Here is a 26,928-nt window from a genome sequence, read left to right as displayed (position 1 = left end):
CTCAAAACTAGATCTACTGCTGATTTTGCTTGAGCCTCCAGATTGCTAATCCAGGAGACTGGATTCATGATAGTGAAAGCACTACTGGAATGATAGCAGGGAGGTGTCACAGGTGTTGGTGAAGCCCTGCAATGGCATTGTCAGAAGATACTCAGAAGCCTTCTTTGACCTTATGGGTACAACTGGAAGCTATTGTATGGGGCTGGAAGACTCATGCAAAAATAGGAGAGGGAAAAGACTGAAGTTAGTCTTTTCTAGTTTAAAGGTATTGTAGTAATCTTGCTTTTCTTGCCTTAAATGACTTAGATTTTACTTTGATTAGTTCATGTCATACAGGTTTGGAACCTGCAGTGCTGAAGTTAAAGAAGGAAACCACCACAGCATCTTTGAATTTTTTATGTAGAACTTAATTTAATCTTTCTTATTGTAATTCCAACGTCAATCTCTTTTCCTTCCATCTAGGCCATGTGTTTACACAATGGGATCACCAATAAACAACAGAGCCCTCTTTCCATGCCAAGAGCCACCAATTGCCTTGTCAACATGGCAAGCCTCAGTTCGAACAGCTGCAGGCTTTGTTGTGTTAATGAGTGGTGAAAACTCAGCCGAACCAGTCCAGCTTCGAGAAGGTGAAATACATTTTTCAAGGCAAATTATTTTCCATACTTTTATAATTAGAAATAGAGCTTGGTAAATAAGTGATTTGTGAAAGAATGAAGTTCCTAACTTTTATAACAATTCCATGGCCGTCTGTTATCTCCATGTCAATCTCTGTGGAAAAGTTGCCTGCTCAAGGCCTCAGGATACTTCATAAGTACTCAAAGTATCTACATTTCTGTGTTTCACAGTGTTGCTTTTTTCCTCCCTCTGTGTTTCCAAACCTAGATTTAATTTTTCATAAATTTGCTTTATTTTAATCATAGTGTACTCGAGTTTTGTAGATTCAAACCTTAGCAGGCTCTCAACAACTTCAGGCCTTGGTAGATAACTGTCTTTCAGTTTTAGTTCTCCAGTCTGAGTGTAGTTCAGCATGTGATTAGAAGCAGCCATAGTGCCATATGTGTTGCCTGGAATACATGGAATATCAGGTCAGTGCCCCAAAAATCTGATCTCCATGGTGGTTTTTTGCATCTTTTTCAACAGTAAGCAAAAAATAATTCTTCTGTATTGGTTATACTTTATTATCTAAACTTCTTTCTGCACAGAGGAGGAAGTTTTTAAGGCTTGTGTAAATTCTACATATAATGAAGTGGGTCTTATTCTGATGAGTTTTGATATAATGTGTCAAACTGGGTAAGTATTTTCTAGTGTGAGTAGTTCTGATGAGACATAGCATGTAAGATAAAGTTAGAATTAAGCTTTTCCGGGGAAAAATATCTTCCATTCCCCTTTAAAAAGAGGCAGGTTTATTCTTGAGTGGAAAAAAAAAAGAGAAAGTCTCTTGATTTGAGAAGCATCAGTTAATCCATTTTCATGGAATTGTCTGGTTATATTTGGCCATATATGGGGCCTCTTTCAAGCCTTGTCTCTGCTGCTGAAATATGGAAAACTGCCATGATGAACTTCTCAGTTCCCTTGGAGAATAATACTTTCCTGTCTCAGCATCAAGAAAGCAAGGATACTCTTGACTTTGAGTAGGATAACAGCTTTTCCATCAGTGTTTAACTGGTTTAATGAGAGATCATAGTTTTCTTGCTTACATACAGCTGAAAATGAAAAATCAGCAAGCTGTTTGGGATTGTAAAATTTTACAAAACTAATACAGAGGCAAAAAGGGAAAGGAGTGGAATGTTTTAAAAAAAAAAAGAGAAAGTCTCTTGATTTGAGAAGCATCAGTTAATCCATTTTCATGGAATTGTCTGGTTATATTTGGCCATATATGGGGCCTCTTTCAAGCCTTGTCTCTGCTGCTGAAATATGGAAAACTGCCATGATGAGCTTCTCAGTTCCTTTGGAGAATACTTTCCTGTCTCAGCATCAAGAAAGCAAGGATACTCTTGACTTTGAGTAGGATAACAGCTTTTCCATCAGTGTTTAACTGGTTTAATGAGAGATCATAGTTTTCTTGCTTACATACAGCTGAAAATGAAAAATCAGCAAGCTGTTTGGGATTGTAAAATTTTACAAAACTAATACAGAGGCAAAAAGGGAAAGGAGTGGAATGTTTTAAAATCCAAGTAAACCCAAGATTTAAGTGCTAATTGGAAGCCTTGGATAAATTTTTGGCAGTTCTGGAAGGTATATGAAACGTATCCAGTTTAAAATTTGGTCTTTAAACAACAGAAAGCCTTCCAGGGTAGCTTCAATTTAAATGAGTTTGCCAAGTTGTTTATATACAGTATGCTATTACTGTGCTGCATATTTATACTATCAACATAACTGGCAGAATAATAAAATATATTTTAAAAAAATGCAATTTATTGGAAAGAATTAGCATTTTGGTAAGTAGTTGTGAATAAATTTATTTTGAAAAGAATTACAAGTTAGCTGAATTTTTCTTTTCCTTTTAGAGTCATATTTAAAACCAGTGTGCAGGCAGACAGTAAGAGAACAACAAGCAAAGTTGATTCCTTCAAGCTTTTAGAGATCTGCATTCTGCTTCACAGACATACATCTCTACATGTACAGATGCAGTAATCCACAGCTGGGCTAGGTGTACTCTTATATGCAGATTCCTTATTTACTACTTGTATTTGCAGGTTTTGGCAAGAGTCTGTTTCCTCCCATATGTGCCATTGTTGCATTCTGCCTCCTACAAAACTGTGGTTGATTATCATTTGAAATAGAGAGAGCCCACGTTTATTTGAAAATAGTGATAGAATATTTACACAAATAGAGATGGTAACTATTTGAGTATGACCAAAAGTGCTTAAAATACCTTACATTCTTTATGGACTACTTAGAGAAGTTGATCAGAAAAATGCAATTAATAATGCCCTTTGGGAGAAAGCTTGATTGGGGAGGGAGCATTACATGTATGTGTAATGTGAGCCATTTAAACATTAGATTTTTTTTTTCCTACATTTGTCAGTTTTAATTTCCTTCACCATGTTACTATAACATATAGAAGCTGCAAATACATTTAGCCACAAACATCTTCTATTTGTTCTATTCATATTCAAGAAGTAGATATTTAGCTATTAAGTGTGAAACAGACTGGCTCGCTTTTTGTGTGGTTACTCTACTACTGTGTAATCCCTGATCTTGTTTTGACACCACAGTGTAAGTGAGGAGTACACTGGTACTGAGAAAAAATAGAGTGCTAGAAGAGCCACTGCTCCTGCGATGTAGTTATCAGCAGCAGTTGCCTTTGCTTGTGCTCCTCACTTTCCACAAGGCAAAACAAAAGAGTGCAGTCCTTGTGTCGGCTGATCTCCAGTATGTATCAGGGTCTACAGCATGGTAGTTGAGAGCTTGTCACACGCTACTCATCCCTCTGAGTCAGTGCTGAGCTAATGCTCTGGCATGAATGTCAGAGAGCTCTGAGGGGAGTTCTGGTTTTCAGATGAGATAAAAAAGTCCCCACAAGTTTCTGAAAGCTGGAGCATTCTTAATCCTGGTGGCTCCAGCCAGAGAGTAGTTTTTACATAACTACTTATTTAGCTGCATCTTTATATATTAGCACTAGCTCTTATCCTGAATACCTGTTGCTGTGTGGGGCTATTTCTCCTTTTCCATAGAGGTAGTTGAACTTTGTGGGTTTTAGTAAATAGTAAACATCAGCTGTATTTTGTGGTGTTTGTGTTAGTGCACACTATTTGACAAAAAATATACTGGTAAGTAAAAATGTTCATAATGTACTTGCATCTGGCATTAACAGATAGAACTTTGGCATTTTTTCAGTTATAATGAACTCTACAAGACTCAAAAAATTTTAGTGATTTCAAAGATAGCTGAATGCTTTAAAAATTCTAGGAAGTAATTACATCATTCATCATTATTATTTCAAGTAGGAGAAATAAACTATCTTTACATTGTTCTTTTGCACAATTATAAATAGATTAAAATTTCCTACTCTTGTTAAACATTTGCATGGAAAGTTTTTCACTTTTAACTCATAGAATAGCTGACTGTTGGTGCATGATTAGTGGAGTTATGACACAACAAATTTGCTTTGCAGAACTGAGAAAAGAATTTTTTTCAGAATTACAGGTAGGGAAAATAATAAAATGTTTTGAAAATATTATGATTTCCTAAAATTATTATGCGTAGGAATCAAGTTGTTTTAAAATTACCTTACAAGTACTGGGGTGATCTGTTTCTGTTTTCCCATGGACTAATCCCAGCCCAAACACTTGTTTTTTCTAATGTGTACTCACTTAATCTGAAGATGGTTTTATGGTACAAAATGCTGTGTTTGGTATAGAAAGCCACGTTTCAGCTGCACTGTTTTCTGTTGTCCTAGAGATGGAGCTGTATCCAAGGCTGACATTGAAAAGCACAATGCAGCCAGAGGATGGAGAGAGCAGCAAAAAGGAGTTGAGTGAAGCTTGTGATCCCAATCTGTGTGCTGGGATAGATCACAGGATATGAAGGAAAACAAAACAAATCCCACTGACGTGAAGACAGTGTAAGGAAGGAAGTGAAGTTATGGGAGAGGTCAGGCTGGGAGGCAATCTTACCAGTAGTGAGAGAAGACACAAGGTCAGTGAGTTAGTTAAGCTGTCTTTGAGACAGTGCTTCATGGTTCTCTCCAGAGAGAACTTCTGCCAGCAAAAAGACCTTTTCAGTCACTGATCAGCAAATGCACTGTTTTCCAGCTTGAACGATTCTATGGTTCTGTAGGGAGAACTCGCTTATCATGGCCATGCATGTGATTTCAGTCAACAACTGTAGGATAAATATATAGGTATTCTACATAATTCTTGAATATGAGTGCAGAAGGCATCAAAAAGCACTGCAGGAATTGGACTGAGCCCTGGGTAGATATGCAGAGACATTATAAAATTTGGATCTTTCTCTGAGAGGATCCATTGTTCACATGATTTCTAAAATCCTTGCAAAGTAAAAGGGGCTTTGGTACCTTCACTGTTTTTGCATCAGGTCAGCTGTAAATATTCTGTTCCTTGCTAATTTGTATAGATTTTTGCATGCAGTACATGCTGTTCTTCTCTCTGGACTGCTAATCTGATTGCCATGACATTTAGACATTTTGTTCAAGCTGTTTGTGGAGTGTTTTTTAGAAAAAAAACCTCTTGCTTGTTCTAGCCTGTCTTACTAAACTTGTTTCTCACTGTAACCCTCTCTGATCTCTACCTAGTATAGGCCAACACCCTTTCCTTTTAGACAATTGCGCAGTTGTGAGAGCCTTCTCCTTTATATCTTGTGTCATTTGGAACAGTTTTCTGTGACTACTTTTTGACTTCCATGCTTTTTTCAGAACATAGTTGAAAACGTGACAGTTTTTCAATTACAGTTTTCTCTGATGTTAATTCTTATGTTTTTACAATTAACATAACTACATGGAACATTTAGTAATGCTTTATAGCATTTAGATGCAGTACTAAGTGTAGAACCTCTGAACCTTGTCCTGTATGTGTGTAAGTTAATGGCAAAGTTGTTACTAACTACAGTCTGTGTAGGCTTGGGCCTTTAGCACAGTGTCTATCAATGAAACTCTGTACATCAGGAATTTGGCATTCTGAAATAATATATTGTTGCTGCTGTGGACGACCTTTTTCTCTCAAGGTAACATTTGCTTGTCTTGGCTTATTTGTAGCCTTGTTAAGTTAAAAATAATAAAAAACCAAAAGGCAGAGTGAAATTTGGCAAAGTTATCCTGCTTATTCCTAATGCGTTTGGAGCAAATAAATCCATTCTGCTTACATAGTGACAGAAGCTTACGAAAATTACAGGAGTAATATATGTTCATCTGACAATACTGACAAAAGGTTTTTGATGGATGTTGCCTAAAGTGGAATGGGGTGAAGGCATATAAGTGGTTTCTAGTGCATATGAGAGACAAAGACTTTATCTGCCTCCCAGAAGACTTCACAAATGGTATTGTTTTGTCATACTAAATAGGAGATGGAAAACTTGTTGAGGCTAAACTAAAGATTTTTTTCTTTGTCCTTCCTTTAGACAGCCTGACCTTCTTAGGTCATTAGGGTAGGAAATCAAGTGATGCTTTGCAGCAGTTGTCTATTTCCTTTCCTCTGTGCCTTGTGGTCTCCACTTAGTTGTGGGTTTTTTCTCTTTTGGTAGTGTTCCATAGTCCTAGTCAGAATACTTTTGCAAAAGAACAAGTACTAAGATTCTCTCAAAATAACTGAAGTTTGTATGTTTTCATGTTGCCCTAGCTACAGTCATTTGTACATGATTCATCAGATTGTAACTCATGCTAGGCTCTTTTCAAGATAATTAATCTATTAGTGTGGTGTAGTAGCTGTATTATGACGATAAATTAATACATGGATATGATTCTTAGACTATATCCTTTTTAAAGGGATAAACAGAAAATCTAAGCAACATTTGTGTTAATGAAAAGTATGCTGTTCTAAAACATCCACCTTATAAAAATGGGTTTGTTCATACAGCAATTCTATGCCATACTCCTTATCTCCCCACATTGTGTTCCCATAATGATAAAACCTAGCATATTTTTACCTTCTAATAGATTCTTGTCTTGTTTTAGCACTTTCATGGGGTAACATGACCAAGCTGCTGAGCAGCAGTTGTCTATTTCCTTTCCTCTGTGCCTTGTGGTCTCCACTTAGTTGTGGGTTTTTTCTCTTTTGGTAGTGTTCCATAGTCCTAGTCAGAATACTTTTGCAAAAGAACAAGTACTAAGATTCTCTCAAAATAACTGAAGTTTGTATGTTTTCATGTTGCCCTAGCTACAGTCATTTGTACATGATTCATCAGATTGTAACTCATGCTAGGCTCTTTTCAAGATAATTAATCTATTAGTGTGGTGTAGTAGCTGTATTATGACGATAAATTAATACATGGATATGATTCTTAGACTATATCCTTTTTAAAGGGATAAACAGAAAATCTAAGCAACATTTGTGTTAATGAAAAGTATGCTGTTCTAAAACATCCACCTTATAAAAATGGGTTTGTTCATACAGCAATTCTATGCCATACTCCTTATCTCCCCACATTGTGTTCCCATAATGATAAAACCTAGCATATTTTTACCTTCTAATAGATTCTTGTCTTGTTTTAGCACTTTCATGGGGTAACATGACCAAGTTGCTTAGTAATATCTCATCTGAGTCTATGCTTTGATTTCTTACTGCCTTGTTGACATATTACATACCTCAAATAGCTGGGTCCAATTCACAAACATTAGTGTTATTTGATGTTAGAACTTGCCTATCAGTTTGATACTGCCCAGGACAAAAAGGAGAGGTTTTGGGTTGTGTGAAATAATAGTAGAAGCAGGACAAAATTATAAGATAGTAGACACAAGGTTGAAAAAGTTATATTTGAAGTTATATTTTGTGTATGTGTATGTATTTAAAGGTGTTGCTAGATTTCATGTCTGATGTAATTCTTGGGTAGTTACAGTACAATCATGTTAAGTTGCATTAATAACCCAATCCCACTTATGGATGATTCATTTACAGGTAAAGACATCAGCAGTTAGAGCAAAGTTGCAGGTATAAGTAAAAAGAACACAGAATCCATGGTGGTTACATACCACTGTTCTTATGTGTCTCGATGCAATTACTTTTATTTCCTTCACAAAAATACCAGGATGTAAGGTGGGAGGTTTGGCCCAAAATCTCAAGTACATGAAAATGTCAAGTACCTAATGTGTGCTGTAAGACTCATGAGTCTGTACAAATTTGTTGTTTACAGGTATCTTGAGCTGGTACTACTATGTGTCTATGCCAATGCCAGCATCCACCTTCACTATTGCTGTGGGGTGCTGGCAGGAAGTTAAACAGCAGTCCTTCAAACAAAAAGCTGCTATTGGAACAAACACTGAGTTTTCCTTGCCATCATCACAAACTGATTTAAGGTAGGTGTTTATAATATTATTGAAAAATGAGATATATGGGTAGCATTTCCATTTACTCTGTGGAATGTGAAAATGATTCATATTAGCCCAGGAATCAAAATAGAACTTGTTTAATCTGAACAGAAAAATCTTGACAGGAAAATAATTCCAAAGGCATTATTTCATGGGAGTGGTTCTTTTTATGTGAAAGCAAGCTGCTTAGTGAGCAACAGGGTTTGTAAATTCCACTGTCCACTAGATTTGTATCCTGTATCCTTAGTACCCCGCTGCAGCAGTGCCAGATGCTGTCTTGTTTGTTAAAATACTTAACTCAGTCCATATTGGATACCTAATGGTTTCAACTATGATATTGCCTACTTACTTTTTTGTTTTGCTCCAGTCTTATTGCCCAGTTAGAGTTGGCCTGTGCAATGGTTTGTCTGGGGTGATGTGTAATGACCAGGTACATGAAAGATCTGGTACAGTGGTCCCATAAAGTAGAGTTGGACCAATGATTCTTAGCTGGTTCTGACCAAACTATTAGAGATATAATTATTTTGGATACATCTGTTCCTCCTCTCAGTCTAGTTAAAACTCATTGAGTTTGAGTTATTAGAGAGTGGTAGATGAGCAGGAAAATATATACCTGAAAATAAGATTTGAATATAGAAAACAAGTTTCTGAAAGAATACCATTTGCTTTCACATGTATTCACCTTAGTTAGCAGAAGTCTCAGACATGGGACTTGATTTCCTCATATATTACTCTCAGCTTTTCAAATTGATATCATACCATCACAGAACAACCCAGGCTGTAATGGACCCTGATAGTTCATGTGGTCCATTCTTTCATGGGAAGGAGCTTAGATAAAGATATCAAACACCATTGGCCCTTGTCTTGGCTATGTGGCTCCTTGTGAGGAGAGCAACTCTGTGCCCTTTGTAGATGCCCTTCAAGTACTGAAACACTGTGATGAAGTTCTCTTTCCTCTTCCCTGAAGAGGCCTAGCTCCTTCTGTCTTTCCTCACAGGGCAGGTTCTGCAGCCCTTTGTTCATTTTTGTGTCTTCCTTGAGCTGTGAGGACCAGAAGGAGTGGCGGTGCTTCCCGCAGGCGCTGTGCCCGGAGCGCGCTGATCCGCCCCGCGCCTCTCTGCCGGCAGTGCCCCCGCAGCTGCAGCCCAGGCTCTGGTTTGCCTTCGTGGCTGCAGTGCCACACCAGAGAGTCGCGGCCAGGACATTGTCCCCTGAACTTCCGTGTCCCTTTCAGCAAGGCTGCTCCGCAGACACGCGGGTCACAGCCTGCGCTGGGCCCTTTGGTGAGGTCACCCCAGGTGCAGGACTGTGCCCTTGTCTCTGCTGCACCTTGCACTGCTCCTGCCTGCCCCACCCTTTCAGCCTGTCCAGGTCTCTGAGATGCCTCTCCCTTCTGATGTGTCCAACCTCAACAGCTAACCTGGTGATGGTGCTTTCAAATCCATCATCCAGAATGTTTGTGAAGATGTTAAACAGTGTGGGGCCCAACACAATTTCTTGGGGAACTCTGCTTGTGACAGGCTGCCAGCCTTAGTGAAAACCACTGATCACCACTCTCTGATCTCTGAGTGTGGCCTGTGCATCAGTTTTTGTACCCATCTTGCAGACCACCTATCCAGTTTGTATGTTGCCTGTTTGTTGAGGATAAGGCTGTGTGAAACTGTGGCCAATGGCTTGCAAAAGTCCGGGCAAACAAGGTCCACTACTCTTCCCACATCAACAGGAATTGTTATTTTATTGTAGAAGGTGATTTAGGTTATAAGTTTTTATATATTGAACTATATTATTTATCAATTTATTTAACTTTATTATTTAAGTATTTAACATTTTTCTGTTACTCAGTTTGAAATTTCACTGAAAAAATACTTGTCTTTTAGACAGCTGTTTTGAATAATACTTTGTTGGCATTAAGACAGTGGAACTACTGAGGCTTTGGAACTTGAGGACTTAATATGGATGTTTTTGTTGGAATTTAAAATTAAATTATTCTAATGGGTTGCAGCTTGGCTGATTTTGGTTAAAAAATGCTAGTTAATCTTGAGAATAGAAATTTTCATACTTCATGTAGGATCGGTAAGAAAATGCTCTAATTTTGAAATAATTTACAGTTTTAATGAGCTTCTAGAAATTGCTTTGTCTTTATTTCTTTGCTACTTTATGTTTATAATATGACTACTCTGCAAAAATAAGCTGTAGATGTATTCCTCTCCAAAGTACAGCACATTTCATAATAGGAATTTATTTATTGATTGATTATTAATTATTAATTTATTTATAGATTTTGGTGCAAAAGGTTATTCTGGCTCAGTGTTGACAGAATGTTGAGCATGTGTCTCAGATAAGATAGTGGAGATAAACTCTAGGGCAGTAGGAAAAGAAAGGAATTCTGAAAGAAGCTGTTGAAATGTGTAATGTAATTTGTGTCCAGGTCCCAATGAGTTTTACCTGTAATGTAATTTGTATCCAGGTGCCAGTGAGTTTGACCTAAGGAAGTTGTGTCAAAGTAAATGTTAACTGGAACTATGATGTTTATAACTTTTTATCTCCTTGTGGTCCTTAAGGAATTGGCAATCTTTATAAGAGATATGGTGCTAGCTTTCATGTTCCTACCTAATCTCAACTCTGATAATAAAATGCAAAGTGACATTGTTTTAGAGCAAAAATATACTAGATTAAACCACCCTTAAAAAACTCTGTAGTGATGGATGTGGTTTCTTTACATATGTAGTCAATGAAAGGACATAGAGTCCACTTTTTTGGCTGAAAGACTTATGTAAGGTGCTAAAGTGTTAATACTTCAGCAAATTCTCATCCTTTTCTACATGTCATCATTTTGTTTTCTGTGTCAGATCTTCCAAGCATAAGTGCTTTGGGCAACGCTGGGTGCTTTGCCTGTCAAGGCATAGTAAAACCAGATTACTTAAAATGAAGTTTCTAACCAAGGAGAGGCTGTGCACTGTAGAGAACATAGGCTAGCAGGTGAAAACATGAAGCTGATTTCTGTTTAGATAAGAATCTATTTGGGCAGATAACTTATTGTGAAGGTATATGTAATTATGTATATGACTCAGTGTTTAGGAAGGATTTGATTTACCCCTCCTTTCTTCCAGCTAGAACTCTAAATATCCTGTAAAAGTACTATAAAGTAATGTTGGCTTTATGTGGTACTATTGAATGTCTAGCATGATGAGCCCAAATTGACATCTACTGGGGTTTTTAACAACAACAACAACAACATAATAATAATAACAATAGTTTTTTACTTGAAGCTTCTGGAGAATTTTAATAACAACAAAAACAGAAAAAAAATCCCTCCTGGACTTACATTGCATTTGAACCTAAAATACTTGTATTAATGTTATGTTAATATGCATAGAATTTTATTTTCATAGCCAAGTTTGAATAGGAATATTCTGAGTAAATATTTTTGTGTTCTTATTAGTTGTCTTTACATATATTTTGAGCACTTATTCTTTTGATGCTTATCTGTTATAAAAACAGATAAGAGTCTGTGACTAGTCTCTCTCTTTATAGTTATGAGTTCTACTCAGATGTAGTAGTGAGTGTTTCAAAGTGCTACACATGTGTGAAGAGGGTGAGAATGCAAGTGAGCTGGTTCTATGGAAATTGATTCTGTCATTCTGATATCTAGAGAATATAACTGTCTTGGCATTGTCAGTTGTGCACATTTCTGATATCACAATTAAGTATTTGTTTTGTTTTGTTTTGTATTGTCAGGTGGCATGAAGAAATCTGTGGTCATGTGGAATATCCCTGCCGTTTCCAAAATCCTGCTGCCAGGTTGCAAGCAGTCATTCCTTATAGAGTCTTTGCTCCCTGGTGCCTTATGGAAAGCTGTGAAGAATATTTGCTTCAGCTAATTCCTCAGTGCCTCTCAGCTGCTTATGCCACACTGGGTACCCACCCCTTTTCCAGGCTTGATGTTTTGATTGTTCCTTCCAACTTTTCCAGCCTGGGAATGGCTAGGTAAAGAAACTTATTAGTATTCAATATGCTGTATTTTGTTAGACTCCTTCTTACCAGCTAGTTAACAGTGTCTAGTTGCTGTCAATATAAAGTTGCTGAGCTATTTTTCTTAAACCAAACTTAAAACTCTTGTTTTGACTTCATGTGAGTAGGTTTGTTTGCCTCCTTTGTTTTTAATCTTAGTTTTAACAGGGTATAGGGAAGGGAAATATAAGCTTATTAGAAATATGGGTGTGAATTTTTACATTTGTCAAACTGAAGTTCTTTAGTTGGTTGTGTTGATCTAAATTCTTAATGTCTTGTTTTCTTTTGGCATTGATTTTAGCCTTCTATTTGGACAGAATAGTAGTGTTTTAAAATCCCAGTCTAGAGTTTCTTCGTAACCATTTCCAATGTATGGGTTTCTAATCAAACACTTATCTTCAGAAGCTAAAGGCAAGTAGTCAGGATTATATTATCAAGTTTTCATGGAATTGTGAAGGCTCTCAAGCCCATCTGGGGACCTCTGAATGGCATCTGTTCCCTCCAGCAATTTGACTGTACCACTCAGATTGGTGTCATCAGCAAACTGGCTGTGTGCATTTGATCCCACTGTCTGTGTCTGTTAAAAAGATACTGAACAGTGCCAGTCCCATTACTGACCTCTGAGGATACCATTCATCACTGTTCTCCACTTGAACAATGAGTCATTCTCTGCAACCCTTTGGAGTGTAACCATCCAACCAATTCTTTATCCACTGAGTGGTCCTTCCATAAAATCCATGTATCCCCATTTTAGAGACAAAGGTGTTGTGCAGGACAGTGTCCAATGCTTTTCATTCAAGTAGATTACATCAGTTTCTTTTTCCTTGTCCACCACTGTTGTAACCCCATCTTAGAAAGCCACCAAAGTTCTCAGGCATGATTTGTCAGTAGTGCAGCCATGTTGGCTCTCACCAGTCACCTCTTTATCTTTGATATGCCTTGGCATAGTTTCCAGAAGGATCTGCTCCATGCTTTTGCTGGACCTTGAGTAGAGACTGGCTGACCTGTAGTTCCCCAGGTCATCCTTCTGTATCTTTCTAAAAATGGGGGTTGTGTTTCCTTTTTTCCAGTCACTGGGAACTTCACTGATGCAAATAAGATCATGGCCTCACACGCCATGTTTATTCCCTGTGCTGCATGTATTAGCATGGAGACTTTTAACCTGGGCCCTTGAGGAAACTGACTTACTGGCTGAAATTCTTCAGGTGCCCTTGGTGCTGACCTGTGACCTCTCTCCAGGCTCTGGGCATCATATGAGTGGGGTGGATTGAGGTTGCCCTTCCCCAGCAACTTTAGTTTAAAGCTATCTTCACCAACCTGGCAAACCTAGGACTGCAGATGCTCTTACTCTTCTCTGACCGATGGACCCCATCAGCAGGCCAGGTTTTGCAAAGCAGGTCTCATGGTCTGAGTCACCAATTCCTGGCGACTTTCACCAGTCCTATAACCTTTAGCTGATTTGACTGGCCCTTTCAAGCTGTAGACTTTTTTTCCTACAGCTTTCCTCTTGCAATCCTCTTTTGGGTTAAAAGTAGAAAATTAAGTTGGCACATTAACAATATTGTATGGTTTTTAGGAGATGTTTACTTGCTTTTTAAATTTAATTTCGATCTAGAAAATGTAAAACTTTAGTCGCCCTTCTGTGTCATATAAGGCTCGTTGCTTTCTAGATACCTTTTGCTGTTTACTGAGTTTTCAATGATAGTTCTTCACTCAATGAAGGCATCAAGTTGATTTGTGCACCTACCACAGATTCTCCAGTTCTTTGCCTGGTGGCTTGATTTGAAGCGAGGTGTGGTACTGTGTGCCATATTCTTGAAGCCATATGGAATTTGCTGCTGCTCAGCAGTCTTCTGTGACTTCAAAGGCATGGTACTAAAGGGTTGGCACAGGACCTTGCTGTAACTGGGAAAGAATCCAGCCATTGGACTTAGCTGTGATATAAGAGCATGGATCTGTGCAATCATAAAAGGCAAGACACACGAATAGTTCAAAATGAAAGAGAAAGCATAGTGATGTCTGGGCCAAAATTATACACAGTAGGAGAAATCTTCATGATTAAGTTGTTGATATGCTATTGCTCTATGGGACATTTTCAGTGCCTTCCCTGCCTGTACCTTTCCCAGAATTTATAGGAAAAAGGTACTTGCAGGAAATTCTGTTGCAACACCATCTGTCATTATCTGAGTCCAGACTGTATGTTCAGAACACTATAATTATGTTTTCTTTGTGAAGGAGATGAGAAAAACCTGTGCTTTTATTACCCCTATGCTTCATCTAACCACTGTCAGTTCCAAGCAATCTACATAATTAGAAATAAGGATGAAGGAAGGGGTTTGCATACTTCCTGATGCCTGTCATTTAACAGTGCATCAAACCAAACACATTCCAATTTTTCAAAATTTAACTAATTTAAGGTGTTTAAATGTCAAATTACATTTGGGCAGGAGATTATTAAGTGAATCATAATAACTCATTTGTTCTTGTTGCATGTGATTTTTCCAATAGAAGCTTCTGTGTATATAGCAAGCTACTTAAATGGTTAATTCCTATGCATGCAATGATAATTGCCTAAATTGCCTAAGCTAACAATAAGCTGTGTGCAAATCCATGTCAAAACCCACACAAAGAAAAAAAAAGTTAGCAATTACCTTGGGTTAAAAAGGTTGCTGTAGTATTTATTTTTTATCTTCTAGTCTATCGGTAGCAGTACAAACATAATACAGCATGCCAGCACATAGAAGCTGTTGTTATGAGAACTCTAATTGGACTCGTGTCTACCAGGGAAGGAAACAGACATGAAATTTAGTCATTATCTGAAGTATTAGGGCTTTACAGCATTTGGTACTTTTCTTTGTTCTTCCATTAATTATACTTACTGTGCTTTTCACATCTCAAAATGCTTCTTCTTATTTAGGAGAGATGTTTCCCCAACACATTAGATTGGTATGAAATTGTGATAGTTCTTGCCAGAATTATCAAATTAGGTGTTTTGAGCTATTTCAGTGGCAGCTACTGTGGGTCAAATTTCTCTTGAAGTCTGACAGATGCATTATGAGCAAAACCATAGCTGAAAGCATATTCATTGTACTTGTGTTTTCTGTTCATATTTTCCTGTGTTTTTTTAATTTGCTAGGGACTTCTGTATGGAAATATATAATAATTGCAATAATTTCCTCTTGCTTCCTATAGATCTTTGAAGCTGGATGGTTTAGTTTTGCACACTTTAGTTTTACACTGTTTTAATTTAAGTGATTATATATATCTTCTCCTAAATTCATGCTAGTAAAAGAATGATATGTCCTACACATCTTTGTTGGTGATATTATGTTGAACTGTACAGAACTTAAATTCATAAAGCATTGTGGGCCAAATTTAAGTAGCTTAAAAGCCTGTGGCTCAATGCTTTCTCTAGAACGTTGAGAATCTCATGAACATGTTACAGCAATTAGTAATCTGATTTTAAGTTCTTTCACTAGCAGAAGAGAGTGAATTGGAGTAAAAAGAATAGTGAAGTGTGTCAGACTACAAGGCCCTAGAGATTCTAATTAAGTTGTTCATGGAAGAGATCCCTGACCATGCACTGCATTGAAAGGTGCATATCATTCATGCACTCAGAGAACTAAGTGGTTAAAATCAGGAGATTAAAAGTAGCACTGTGTTTGTATGCTGTTGATGCTATGGTAATTCCTGAGGAGTTGTTGACCCCATTGGCATTTAAATATCAGAGGCATTTCACAGTTTCAGATGCTCTTACATGAGCCAGTTCACTCACGTGCTGAATGAAATATTTCAGATGAAAAGTAGGCTCTCTATTTTTGCTGGTTGTTTGGGCTTTTCAAATCAGCTCACTCCCAGTCCAGTTTTGTTGATCCTATTTGAAATCCTAGTGTTTAGACCTCTCTTCTCACAACTCAGTTTCCTTTTTTTTTTCAGAACCTGAAGAGACTCTGAATTCCTTGTTCTTTTTCATTCCCTGTGGAAAAATATTCTGTCAAATACAGAAACTCTAACTTTTGGTGCCACCTGAGCCTGCACTTAGAATTTTGACTTTTCGTGCAGTGTTTAACTACTTCAGTTTTTTCACAGTCACGCCAATCCCTTGTGTTTCTGTGGTGTTAGAAACTGCTTAGCAGCTTTCTAGTTCTTCAGAGCAAATGTGCTGATATTTATTTTACTCTCCTGAGAACTGTAAGCCTTTGCATTCAGTTGAAATTCTCTTTTGCTTCCAGCACACATTGTTTGAATAATGTTAAGATTGCTGCTTTTTCTGTTTGAATTAAGGTATTAATGTACTAGTTTTGTACTAAGTGCTAGCACAAGGAAATCTTCTTATCCTAGTACTATGTATAAATAATCTTTTTAGGTGCATCACTTGTTGCTGGGATCTAGAAGAGTATGGTGAGGAAAGTGTCCTTTTGTATATACCACGCTCCTAGATTTTCCTGAAAGTCTTAATATTAATAGTGACAGTGGTATAGATGGACACCTGGTCTAACCTAGTTCATCTGTACTTACAGACAATTTTGCCCAGCAAAGCTAGTGGAACCAAAGAACTGAGCAAGATTCTGACATTTTCAAAACAGGATCTTGGTGTTAGATTATTTGAATTCTATTTAGGCTCTAAAATTAGTGGCCTTATTTTCAACTATGCTGGAAATCCTTGAAACCCAAATGGTGTTTGATGATGAGGATGCTTGGAATATTTATAAATCAGGTCTGCTTATATAGCTGACTAAATATGCATTTAGCAACCCAGCTTTCAATTCCTGTTCATAAAGATCTTACTCACTCTTCTCCTGTCATGTTAAAAAATTGTCTTTGATACATTCACCTTTCTTCTTTGAAGAAAGAATATATGTTCTTCAAAAAATATTGTATCAGCAGAACTCTTGAGTCTTTCCAGTCTATGTCACCAAGGTTGTTAACTTCTTTAATTGAAAAGAGCTGAAGCAGCCTCTTTGATCAGTGCGTCCGTAGCCATCATTTGTCTGTTCTGTATGTCTGCAGTGTTATGATGACAACTGATAAGCCCATAGAAAATCAGCCAGGACTACTGGAAAACATTCAAATGTCAAAGTTAAGTGTAAAACCTTTAATATTGTTCAGTCTTGCAGAACTGCATTTTACTATTTGCTAAAACTGGAGAAGCCTTTTCTGAGTCAATGCAAATGTAGACACACTTTTTTGCACATTTCTAGTTGTTTTAATTTCAAAATATTCACAAGAGTAATCCTTTAACATTTAGTTTATTTTTTGCATACCACTGGTTGGTTGTCCACACAGAAATAATAATGTACAAAATATCAAGCAAACAGTAAAAATATGGTGAAAGAAAAATTGAGTCTTAGCTGTCATAACAGTAAATCAGAGTATGTGGCTGTACAACAGAGACATATGGACTTAGTGGCATTTAGAAGTTGCATGAATTGACACAAAGAGGTAACTGGGGCAACCACCATTTTGCAGCTGAAATGCAAAGAGTAGATTTATTTCATTGACCCACTAACAACATTGGGCAGAGACCCAGAGGAGCACAGGCTCTGTTAGGCTTAGTTCATCCCAGTGCAGAGACCCACAGCAACACAGCCTCCGCTCGGCTTGGTTCGTCTGGGTGCATCGTGGGGCGCCTGCTGCCTGCCCCAATATAACTCGTGCACACACCGTTCATTACGAAGCGGTATTTTTATGATCTTGCTCTCTCCCAGCAAGAGGCTCAAGCATGTACAGCGTTATTTCTGTGCAGGAATTCTACTTCTCCAAGCAGGTAGAGAATGAACACTAGGCATAATAAATGGAATTTTACAAAAGTGACAGTTGTAGCATTCCCACCTGCAAGGTTACTTAGAGAATAACTCTTCTCTCCTTCTTGCCAAATCTTCTGGTTTTAACCCTTTCTTTGTTGAATATATTTGCTGACCCTTAGCTGAAGTCTGAAGTATGCTTTGGTACACCGCAATCACTGTCCTCCATCCAGTTGTCATTTTGGTATCAAAACACAAAAGTTGGAGTACTTCAGGTGTAATTTATTTCCTTATTAATGTGCCTTGTTAGTCTATTAACTCATAAGTGTTAAAACTGCTGTTTTAACAGAGAAGCCAGATGTGTGGTCTGCAGTATCAGGGCAATTTCTTTTGCATTTCTGATTGTTTTCTAAAAAGGTTTCTCAGTGCTTTGGAAAGACAAGGTACCTTATTATTTACCTATCATAAGATGCCTCTTATGGGATAGTATCACAAGATAACATCTCAGTCTGACATTACTGACCAAAATTAATACAAAAAACCATGTTTTAAAACATGTGGATTTACGTTTCAAGTATGGAAATTTACATTATTACTATTTTTATGAGATGAATAAAGAGTATTGTTTAAGGAGTTTAGAAATCACTTGCTTCTTTTGCTGTGTGGCACATGAATTTTTAAAATGGCTTTTGGTCCTTGAAGCTGGAGAGGGGTTCTTTTGATGCTACTGTAGAATGGTAACTGCATGTTTTTAAATTCTAGGATTAGAATTATGGCAGAGCCTTTTAACATTGTTATAGTTAAAGGTTCCTAAGCATTTCCAATGTAAACTTGTATTTCAGTGGTTTATAGCTGTAAAGTCCTGTTCCCAGCTTAAAGCTGACATATAGTGGTTTGCCTTAGGAAAAATGGATGTGGCTTTTGTACACACATGTGTGAGAGGCCAGCATGTTTCTAGGCATATTGTATTTGTATATCTATAAATATATGTATATAGTATATGTGTATGCCTAATATATATTCATACCTGCCCTTTATATATGTGCATATATAGGTGTGTAGGTATTACTAATGATTTTATTTTTGTTATATGAGTTGCTTGGCATTTATAAAGTAAAAGCATAATTTTCCCTCAAAAGTGACCTGTTTATAGAGAGAACTTGGAGAAATGAGAAAATTAACTGCCATTATTGAACACTGGGTTTGTGATTTTGAAACTAATTTTTAGAATTCTTTCTCCCTATGTCTTACTTTATCTCTCTCAACTTTTTTCTCCTACCAAGAGAGATGTATAAGATGATTGAAACTTACTTTTGCTTGTAGATCATTAGCAATACAGTCTATCTATTGTTTAATATTCAGTCAGCACCATTCCACTTAACTTTCTGAATCATATAAATAATAGACTGCTCATAAATTCAGAGATTTTGCATGTATATGCTGTAAGTGGTAAGAAAGAAGATAATAAATGCTGCCAATTGTTTTGAAGCCATAAGCTTAATTTTTAAAGGGCCAAAAGAAAGACAGTGTTCAAAGCCGCCACAGGCTTCTGTCATGCAATTATCTCTGATCTGACTTGCCATACCAAGTATGTGATGCTTTCTTAGTCTCCATGATAATTACTAGTAGTCTGCAATTTACCAGCCCCACCTAGGAAGAACCTGATCCAGGTAACAGATTTTTGATTTTAAATGCAGACTGCAAGACCAATCATATTAAAAACAAACGGAAGTACAGAGAAATCATGAAATTAATGCATATTACTTTACCTCTGGCATTAATTGCCAGGTGCTAATGTCAATCTTTTTGCTGTAGATTTGGTTTCAAGTTGAAACAAAGCCCCACTAAAATTATAGAAACAAATTGGTGGCTTTATTTTCCTTTTTGTATTTTTGTTTGCTTTGTTGCTAACAGGAGTATGGCTTAAGGATCCCTAGCCCTTTTCTTGTATGAGTAATATTTTGAGTACTTGCTGGCTTAGAGGAGACTAAGAGAAGTCATGTTCCTAACACCCATGATGTTGCTGAGCAAAAACTATGCAGTCCTGTCCTTATGAGTAGTATTGAGGAGTACGAGCAGTTCAGTGATCCATTCCTAAGCTCCGTCTTTTACTCTGTCCAGGGAAACTTTGTGTTTAGTTACAGAGAGGTGGGTAGGCAGTTTTGGTTTTCCTCTGTTCTGCTTGCCTACCCGTGGCCTGGAGCAATAGTTTTGGCTTCAGCTATGACACCACACTGTGCCCAGTTTTGGGCTGCATGTTTATGACAGAGACACAAAGTGATTCAGGCCTCTGCTAGCATTATCAGCAGGTAGGATAAAAAGTTGTATGAGAAGACACTGACAGAGCTAGATTGGTTCAGCCTGGGAAAAGATTTTACTAACTGAGACTAATTACTTTCTCCTGATACCTGAGGGCGTGGTTGCAGAAAAAGAGAACCAAAGCCATGGTTCTCTCAGAAATAGGGAAAATATATAAAGCAAAATTCACAACTTGTAATGATAGATTTCAGACTAGATACAAGGAACCACAATTATTGCAGATAAGAACTGAAACAGGCGGTCCAGGGAACTTGTGGAACCTCCATTCAGGAGGCTATGAAAAGAGGCCTCTTCAAGCTTGATTTTTTTTCCTGAGATTCCAAGCCTTCAGTGCTTTTACCTGTGCTACTCCCTTGGTTTTATGTTCTGTTACAAATGACACCTCTCCCTCCATATTACCTGTATGACTCATTCATGCTGCCATAGTATTTTGAGAGCCTTTCAACAATTAAACAATTTCTTTGTTTTCAGAAAATCTGGGGAAGTAGTAGCAATGTATTCTTATTTTGCAGGTAACTAATTGGTGGGTATAGATGTTACAGGAGATCTTTTGAAGAAACACATATTTCCTAATTGCTTTTTCCTGTCCTATCCCTTGCAAAGGTTAAGTAAGGAACTGTGCCCAAATCTTTTGGACCCAAACCCAGTGTTCTTACATTTTACCAGGCTTTCCAACCTTTACTTGTTTGTGATAGTAGGTACTATCTGTCTTCCAAGTTTGAAAGGTATACTCCAAACTTCTAGACTGCTAGAACTAACAAAAATCTGGTTTTAATTGAAATAAGATATGGTATTCTGTTTTTTACTCTTTGTTTAAAAAAAAATCATTTTCATTATTACCTCTAAACCTGGAAGATGCAAATTCCAGTACACTGAAAATAATAACATCTATTGATATTGAGAGTGAGGAATGGGATTTTTAGTGAGAGCAGGTCTAATATCCTGATAGAGGGTTCTAATATTAGTCTTATTGCATATGGTGTCATCTTCTATGGAATGTTTTGGGAATAGACTGATTCTACTCAATTCCTTAGAATTTGTTTCAGAATGTGGTTAAGCCTTTGGAAATGCCAATTAGGTACTCCTGCAGCATGATTAGTTCAAGAAAACCTGTATATATGCCATTATGAGTGTGGGTAGTGGTGGTTTCATTTAGTGGTGTAAGATTTTGTCTAATGTCAATTTTTGACTTTACTTACAGACTTACACTGTTTGATTTAATTGAATGATGAGACATATTTCTTATAATGTTTTTTGTTTTGTTTTCCACTGGGAAATCATTTTAGGTGATGTAAAGTTACAATGTGGGACATTTCATTAGTGATTAAATGTAAGTGTGACTATCATGATTATTTTTCTAAGTATTTTTATCTTTCTGATGATGTATGTTGAGCTCAGACTGAACTAATAGTATAGTATTATACAAGAAAAACAACTTTAATTATTTCCTTGTGCATCTCCCAATCCCTTAAAAAAAATTCCACAACAAGCAAGCAAACAAACTCCTCTTACCCCCTCTTCCTCCTTCACTTCTACAACAAGTGTTCATACTTAACCCTGTGGAAAAGTACGACTCCATGAGCCAAAAATAACTTACCTGTTTTAGAATATGTAATTATTTGAAATAATGTTAAAGTAATTTAAATGGGTAAAGAAGTGCAAAATCTGTTCCTTCTCCAAACATATGACGTGCAGTTTATGATTGAATCTGTTTTAAATTAGTGCCTATATTTTTGGTTTTGTTTTCCACTTAATGTGTCCAAAGAAACAATTTAATTTTGCCCATACAATTTCAACTTCAGGAATGAGGTAATATGTGCATATGATGGATTTTTTTATTTTTAATGTGCTACAGTGAATGTTATGGTCCCTGTAATGCTCGTGTAAATAATTAGTAATTTTAGTAAGTTCTGGGTAGATCTGCCCTGCGTGCATAGGATTATAATTTGTTTATGAAACTTCTAATGTTATGGCTAAAACTTCTAATGTTATTTAAAAAAATGTAGAGGTGGGTGTCCTTGTAAATATTTGTGCTTTTCAGCTGTTAGTTGAGATGAGGTAATAAACACTAATGGTCCTAATTTTAGTTACATATACAGAGATATTGTTGAAAATAGGAGTTCTTGTGCAAATCATTATTTACACTCTATTGTTTAGAGCTTTTTGCACAAAAAGCTGATTCTAGTGATGGCTTCCTCATTTATTGAAAACTTTTGGTACATTAGAGTAGGAATTTGTTGTCTTATCTGTGATTTATACAGATGTTGTCTTTTTTGGGTGACTGGTCACTTGTATTCAAAGTCACTTCCTGTGAACATAGCAATTAAGCATTTACCTTGAGCCCTTTTTGCCTATCAAAAGAAACAGAGACTGGACTTTCTCCTACATGTGTCAGCTAGAGGCTCTTTAGAAAGGGGTGTGAAATACTGTGTTGAGACATTTCCAATGTAGCACTAATAATGTGTATCACTGCTTCTTACAAATGGAAAAAAAAAGATGGGGGAAAAAGAAAAGGATGGAAATTACCCCTTCACTGCATCTGCATGTCTTGATTCCAGTGTGTGTTATACGGTGTTCTGAGTACATATGGTATGATGATTTGACAGAGGCCTAATTGCCAATTCTCTCTTGCTTTCAGCTGCAGGGCTATAGAAACTGCCAGGAGGTAGTGTGGAGAAAGGGAGAGCCATGGTTTTGAAAGAGATGTGTTGTGAGGAAGATCATATAGAGGATAAGCTGCAGGGATAAAATAGAATCATTTCGATTGGAAAAGAACCTTGAGGTCATTGAGTCCAATCACTATTCTAACACTGCCAAGTCCACCACTAAACCATGTTCCTAAGTATCACATCTACATGTCTTTTAAATAACTCCATTTATAGCAGCTCAACTACTTCTCTAGGCTGCCTGTTCTGCTCTTTAATAACCTTTCTGAAAAAGGGTGAGCAAATTTTTTCCTAATAATCCAAACTAAATGTCTCCTGGCATATCTTGAGGCCATTTCTCCTTGTCCTATTCCTTGTTACTTGGAGGAGGAGACTGATCGAAATGAGTAATGACATAGGAGCTGTGAGGGAACAATCCAGAAAAATTTAGCTAGTGAACATATTTTAGGCACCATATCAGTAGGTGTGTTTTTGCATGGCTTAGTGAAAACCAGGAAATTTCTTTCTAAGCTGTAAAATGATGTATTTGACACCTCTGAAGGATAATTTTTTTTAATTAATAAAGTGGCTGCAGTATCACTTTGTGAATATTATTTCTGGCTGTTATTATTTTAATTTTGTGTAGTGACTGAAAGCCACAGTAAAGGAGTAATCTTCCAAAAGTGCCTAATTTCAGCAGGGACTGCATAGTCCTATGAAACAATTCCTATGGAATGCTTTTCTGTTTGGCCTTGCAAAGGGAATACAGCACTACTTGTTTTCTGGAACTTGATAAACTTCAAATATGTTTTTTCATTGTGTAAACCCGTAATTTCTGGAGACTTGGATTATTTCCCTGTTGAAGGCTTCTTTTCCCTTTATTTGGGAATGTGTGCGTGTTAGATTGCTCTTTAGGCATCTCAGCATCCTTATTAACATTCTGAATTGACAGAAGTAAATGGCAGACAAAAGAGATGAACATGTTCAGAGATTGTTGCAGTTGTTGTTGGTTGATTTTGCAACTTGTTGGAATATTTTGTAATTAGTAGTAGTTTGTGTCCTGTTTTGTGGGTCTTTTTAAGCAAATTGACCCAAAAGTTCTTTTAATTAAGAACAAAATCAAAATCCTGCCCAAAACTATGTAACAAGGTTACCAAAGGCTTTATGTATTTTTGCACTGATTCAAAGGGATTTTTTCACCTCTACTAGCAGGGCTTTTTTGAGTGAATTTCCTGTGAACAGGTGCTAGATCCAGTTTTTCATATTGTTCCTTTTCCTTCTCAAAAGTTAAATTCAAAATAGAAGCTGTGATAAGAGGAAATCCAAGTCTAAATTGGTTGTGAAGCAAGTGGAAGTACCACAGAATGATTACAAACAGAAAGAGATATCTGTCTAAGATTCATGTTTCTCCTAGTCTGAGAGTCAAACTTTTCCTGCTGATTTTGGTATATTTGGTATTTTTCCGGAAGTGTGATTGTCAGGTAATTGCAAGTTTCAACACAACAGCGGCTTTTAGATCTTCTGAAATACACAAATATTAAACTATTTACTTTGGGGCAGAGATTCAAGGTTTTGGGTTTTTTCCTTCCAGAAAGCTTGAGAAGAAAGACAAATTAGAGGAAAAAATAGCTTAAACTCAAAAGAATCCAGACAGGACATTTAGAACATCAAAACAAAGTGGTGGAAATGAGGTGTTTCTCTGCAAGTAATAGTTTTTTCTTGTAACCGTGTATTTCTATATTTCTCCACAAGGCTTCCCACAACTTATCACAGTCATCTTCTATAGTTATTGGAATCATTTGTTCATCATGAAGAATAATTCCTCTTCTATGGCCACCATCAGAGGTTGTAAGATTATTGTTTCAATTTTACTAATATTTCCTTTCTGAGTGCTAAGTGATTGGATAGGAGTTCAAAGAGATCTTCACCACTATGCTGCTTTGCAGTGGGGATTTGGATCTTGTGATTTTTCTAGTGGTTTAGGATTAGTTTCTGTTTGCCAAATTAAGCAGTTTCTTCAGGAAATTTTTAAACAAACGAAATCTGGTGGTAAAAGCTCTGACTTCACATAAATCAGGAGATAGGAATTCCTCTCTCATCACAATTGGGGTTTTATTTATATTTGGGGTTTTTTTGAGACCTTCTGCAAGTACTTTGTGATATATTCGTTCCCTCTGACTGGTAACTTTATCTTCCTAGATCTCAGTTTAGTTTTAGGTCTTATTTATGCTTGAGGTCTTTGAAAACTTATCTCAAGGTGTCTTTTTTAATAGGACTGGCAGTTTGGATTTTTTCCCACTTTTTTTCAGCTGTTGCAAGTCTTTATTCTCAGTTCCATAACATTCACCCGCTCTATGCTATTGTACAGTTAAGTCTCTTTTCCTCATATGTTGTAATTTAGTACTAGCTTTGATCATGACCATTCAGTTAAGTCTCCCTCTGCTTAATGACTCGGATCCTATACTTCCTGTATTTGCTATTCTTCCTGTTTCTTTGCTGTCATACCAATCTGTCATTTGGGAGACTTCATTCCTGAAGGACAGTTTTATTTAATTTGTATTGTTAAGCAGCTTATTTGAACTTAGAATGATCCTTTTCACTTGAACATTTTGCTAATCCCTTCCTTCCTATGCTCACCAACATCTGCTAGAATGGGGCTTCTCAAGGGCCCAGGTCACATTTCAGTTACTTTTGGTGAAAGGTAATAGCCAAAACTTTTTAGTACCTCATGATCAGTTGCTAGTTGTTTAAACGAAGTTCTGATGTTCAATTGCCGCATGAGGTCTGAGGTTTTCCTCTAATTTTGGCAGCAGTGGGCTTCAAGCTCTTCTGGAGGCCTTTTCAGGTCTGAGTTTGGCCTATCATCTTTGGGAGGCCACCAGCATGTGTCAAAAGGCATCATTTTCATCTGTCACATGTTCTGTGCTTTTAGAAAAGTTAATCCAGTCTCTTTGGCTAGTGTTATTGTTTTGGCATTTTAATGCCAAATATTACTTAAATTTGCTTCTGAATCCACGGCTTAGCTCTGATTATGACATTCAATAAGCTGCTGCTCCTGTTTGGCTAAGTGTGCAGTACTTATTTTTCAACACTGCCACCATCACATGTTGGCAGCTTTGGACCTATTTTGCCAAGGAATATAGTCAGATTCTTTCAGTCTGACTTCTTTCCACCATGTGTCACTTCCAGCTGCTTTACACACCACTGTAGTACCATATCTTTTTTCCTTTGAAATTACATAGCCTTCTACTTATTTGGTTTTTGCAAGAACATTTGGACATGAGTGTTTAAGTGGTTTATCACACTTCCACAAGAATGCCTTTTATTTTTAGGTGAGAAATTCTGTTTGCTTACAAGGCCTGATGCATGGCAGAACTGCTAAGAATAGCTTGAGCAATGTTAAGTTTTCAGCAAAATACACAGTTTTGGTAGGTACTATAGGAAACACTTGCTCCAGCAACTGTAGAGAGATTTTATGATCCTTCTCTGTTATTTTTGGAGTGTGTGTGTGTTGAGAGGATTGGCTGACCTTCTCTTTGATTTTTTTTCCCTAGAATAAGACAGGAAGGGACACAGTTAGTACTGCCTTGCATCTTTTGCTTGAAATAAACTCCATGGATGACTTGAGTGACAGATGTTTTGCCCCAGAGGCCTATAAACCTGAGAAATTTAGTTGCACTAAGTGACTTTTTATGATAGGTTTAAGTCAGTCCAGCTTTTAGGCAGTTTTGTGCCTGTTTTGCATTGAAATCAGTCTCAAATGCTAAATGTTCACAATGACAGTGTTGAGCTAATTTCTAGTTTATAGATCAGCTTGCTTAGACCCAGGCCATCAACTTTACAAATTCTTCTAAATGTTTTTATTTCTTCCTGTATAGAAAGTAGTCTTAAAAATCCCACACTTTTCATGGAGTTGACTGTGTTAACAAGTAATACAATGCCAATGTATTGGATGAAGAAATAGTCTGAAATAGTCAGTATGGAGACTCCTACATCTAGAGTCCGTACAGTTGGAGAGAAGTACTTCCTAGTTGGTTTAGTTTGGTTCCCTGAGCTAAATATTCCTTCCTCAGCATTGAAGCTGTTCATAAGAGTGCTTATTTTTTTCACACACTTATGTTACTTTTGGATTGAAATGGTGCACAACTGGAAGAGAAATCCCTCTCTAGTTTCCACAATAAATAATCCAGCTTGCTTGCACCAAAATATCCCCAAGACCTGAAAC

At 37.0% G+C, this 26,928-nt stretch overlaps 1 protein-coding gene across 21 annotated transcripts in view; it reads left to right on the top strand.

Moving 5' to 3' along the window:
• Nucleotides 1-26,928, top strand: part of LOC120511946 (aminopeptidase O (putative)) — a 211,283-nt gene that overhangs the window by 40,127 nt on the left and 144,228 nt on the right. For all 21 annotated transcript variants that reach the window (XR_005629876.1, XR_005629874.1, XR_005629877.1 and 18 more), the window contains 3 exons: nucleotides 463-629; nucleotides 7,810-7,972; nucleotides 11,723-11,971. Coding sequence is in view for 16 of the 21 variants with exons in the window: in XM_039729646.1 (XP_039585580.1) it covers nucleotides 463-629; nucleotides 7,810-7,972; nucleotides 11,723-11,971 (579 nt within the window). In the remaining 5 variants the exon portion in view is untranslated. The remainder of the gene's footprint in view (nucleotides 1-462; nucleotides 630-7,809; nucleotides 7,973-11,722; nucleotides 11,972-26,928) is intronic.

The sequence above is a fragment of the Passer montanus genome, unplaced genomic scaffold (genome assembly GCF_014805655.1).
Source record: "Passer montanus isolate IOZ18808 unplaced genomic scaffold, ASM1480565v1 scaffold7, whole genome shotgun sequence".
Classification (NCBI taxonomy): Eukaryota; Metazoa; Chordata; class Aves; order Passeriformes; family Passeridae; genus Passer; species Passer montanus.
This window is presented reverse-complemented; position numbering and strand designations above follow the sequence as displayed.